We start from the raw sequence: 2,500 nt of genomic DNA, 5'->3' as shown, positions 1-2,500 counted from the left end.
AGCCGATTTGCAACGACACCTCAGTCGGAAACCTCCCAAAAGGTGCTCCATTAAGTTGCATGACTGATATTTGTGACATGCTTGAAGTTAAAGTCATCCATCTGGATGTTAAAAAGAGAAAAAAGACAGTAAGACATTGGTAAGTAGGGTAGGGGTGTATCTGAATATGTTATTTGGGAAAGGACAAATAACGCAATGGAAACAGGTACTTCTTTGACCCGAAGTTGCTCGTTATTATTCCGTTATTATTCGATTTGATGCTTTGAATCAACCAGGAGGTTGATGAGCACTGACCTTATGATGTGGGTAATTTAAAATGTGACTATGTTGAAGTTATTTAGTTATTTATTTGTTTTTGTTTTTATCGTTCTGGTTTTTATTGTTCTTTACATCCATATTTCGAAAATTCTACTAATGTGAACATTTGAAATTAAAAAAAAAGTTTTGATTTTTTACATTTAAATTTTAATTCCGAGCTCCAGCTCTCTTCAGTGGAGAATGTAAGAATAACCTGCTGCTCTGCCGAGACTTAAAGGCTTAGTGAAGTTAATGTTGTACCAGGCTCATGGAGTCTTCCAAGTAGTTTGGTTATAATATAACCAATAATATTGCTGTAACCAAACTACTGTGAGCTACCATGAGATATTATGTAATTTGTGTAAAAATATACGAGAGTTAAACACCCAGAGCTTCAGCTCTGCAGCCTTAATCAGGTGATTTCAATATGACATTTGATGGCGGGTATTTAAAGTTTTCCGGGAGGAGTTGAATCAGTTGAGACAGGGAAACAATGCAAAGACATGACATACTGTCACAAATGTGCCTATTGTGAGTGGCTTTGAACAAAAGCATCTAACGTTAAATTATATGATGCGTGGAGTGACACAATCTTCTTTGACATCTTTCTCGACTCCCAGCATCTCTATTCTGAGCTCCAGATGCATCCAACGTGACGGAGCACCCTCCTCCCCGCCAGCGTGGCGTCAATAACCACGTCAGTGGCTTTTCTTCTGTATCCCAAACATCTCAAAACCTTCTTCTCCCTCCTCCCCCATCCAGATATCCGCGGCATCGAGGACTTCTTGGACCGCACGTCCCAGCAGGGCATGGACGTGTCCCTGCAGAAGGTGGAGTCCAACATCAACATGATGATCACCAGCCTGTTCAGGACCATGCGGGTGGAGGAGCTGCACCGCTACCGGGACACGCTGCGCCGCGCCGTGCTGTTCATGAGCCCCGCCACCGCCAAGGCCTTTATCACAGAGGTAGGGGCCGCACACACACACACACACACACACACACACACACACACACACACACACACACACACACACACACACACACATCATCATCAACCATCCCCGGGGTTCAGTTCCAAAGCTGCAGTGAGAAGGATTTATGCTGTGTGCGAGTTATGATTTTCTTCTTTGGGGCTAGGCGTGAAATGTTTACAACAGTGTGTGATGAATATCCTGAAGGTTGCGTGATATTACGCAGCATTTTGTGAGATTTGAAAACAAGTTGTCTTCAGCAATATTGCAAAGTCTTATGATATTGGATGGCGTGGCGAAATAAAAGTCTCACAGCGATAACTCATAATGCAGATCCAGCTTCAGAGAGGCTTCTACTCAGCGACCGCAATCAAACTGCGGTAGGTAGCGCGGCAGCAAAAAAAAAAAAAAAAGGAGAAAGACAATGCTTGTGATGAATTATGGGATGGCACTAAAGTTTTGCACTACATTACACGCAACCAAACCCCATCAATCAATCAGTGAGCTGTCGTTGGAAACAATTTCATTATCACAGAATGCAGTTTGCTTATTGAGACGAGCTGCCGAGCGATTACATGTGAATGGAAGAAGCAAACATGGGAAATAGAACAAGGAGTTCCTTCTAAAACTCACCATTAGACAGTCTTTACTTTGAAACCACAAATGACAAGACATATCTTTTTTGTCATTTTTCCTGTTTTGGATGAATCGTCTTTACTGCCATTCTTTTTTCCGGAAACAGCTTAGGAAAATGCTTAAATCCAAGTCCAGCTGATTTCTGTGCCAATGCATTCGCTCATCACAATTAACAATAACCCTTTTAATATAATATGATAGAATATAACATAACCCTTTATAATAGTAATATCATTTAACCCTTATAACATAACATAACATGATATAATATACTATATTATAATATGATATATCCCTTTATAATAATAATAATAATAATAATAATAATAATAATAATAATAATAATAATAATAATAATAACAATGATTATTATTCTGAGTAGTAGTAGTATTTGTTTACATTTTGAATGAGGTGAGTTTATTTATTTTTTTAATTTGGTGTGCAGTGATGGAGATATTTTAGAATATTACATTCATCTTTTCAAATCTGAATTTAGAATAGGCTAAACTGTGACATCACGGTTTAGAAAGAAGAACCAAAAATGTAATCCTATGAATATTTGAGGGATGAAGACATTCCGGCCATTGTGGCTA

The 2,500-nt window shown here is 38.9% G+C and overlaps 1 protein-coding gene across 1 annotated transcript in view; it reads left to right on the top strand.

Annotated features, from left to right (window-relative positions):
• Positions 1–2,500, top strand: part of grid2 (glutamate receptor, ionotropic, delta 2) — a gene marked incomplete at both ends in the record, with an annotated part of 557,550 nt that overhangs the window by 321,193 nt on the left and 233,857 nt on the right. Inside the window, 1 exon segment of the mRNA XM_080004041.1 lies at positions 1,060–1,265. Coding sequence (XP_079860167.1) covers positions 1,060–1,265 — 206 coding nt within the window.

This window comes from Zeus faber (assembly GCF_960531495.2).
Source record: "Zeus faber genome assembly, chromosome: 7".
Lineage (NCBI taxonomy): Eukaryota > Metazoa > Chordata > Actinopteri > Zeiformes > Zeidae > Zeus > Zeus faber.
The sequence above is the reverse complement of the archived record's forward strand: the minus strand, read 5'-3'. Positions and strand labels throughout refer to the sequence as shown.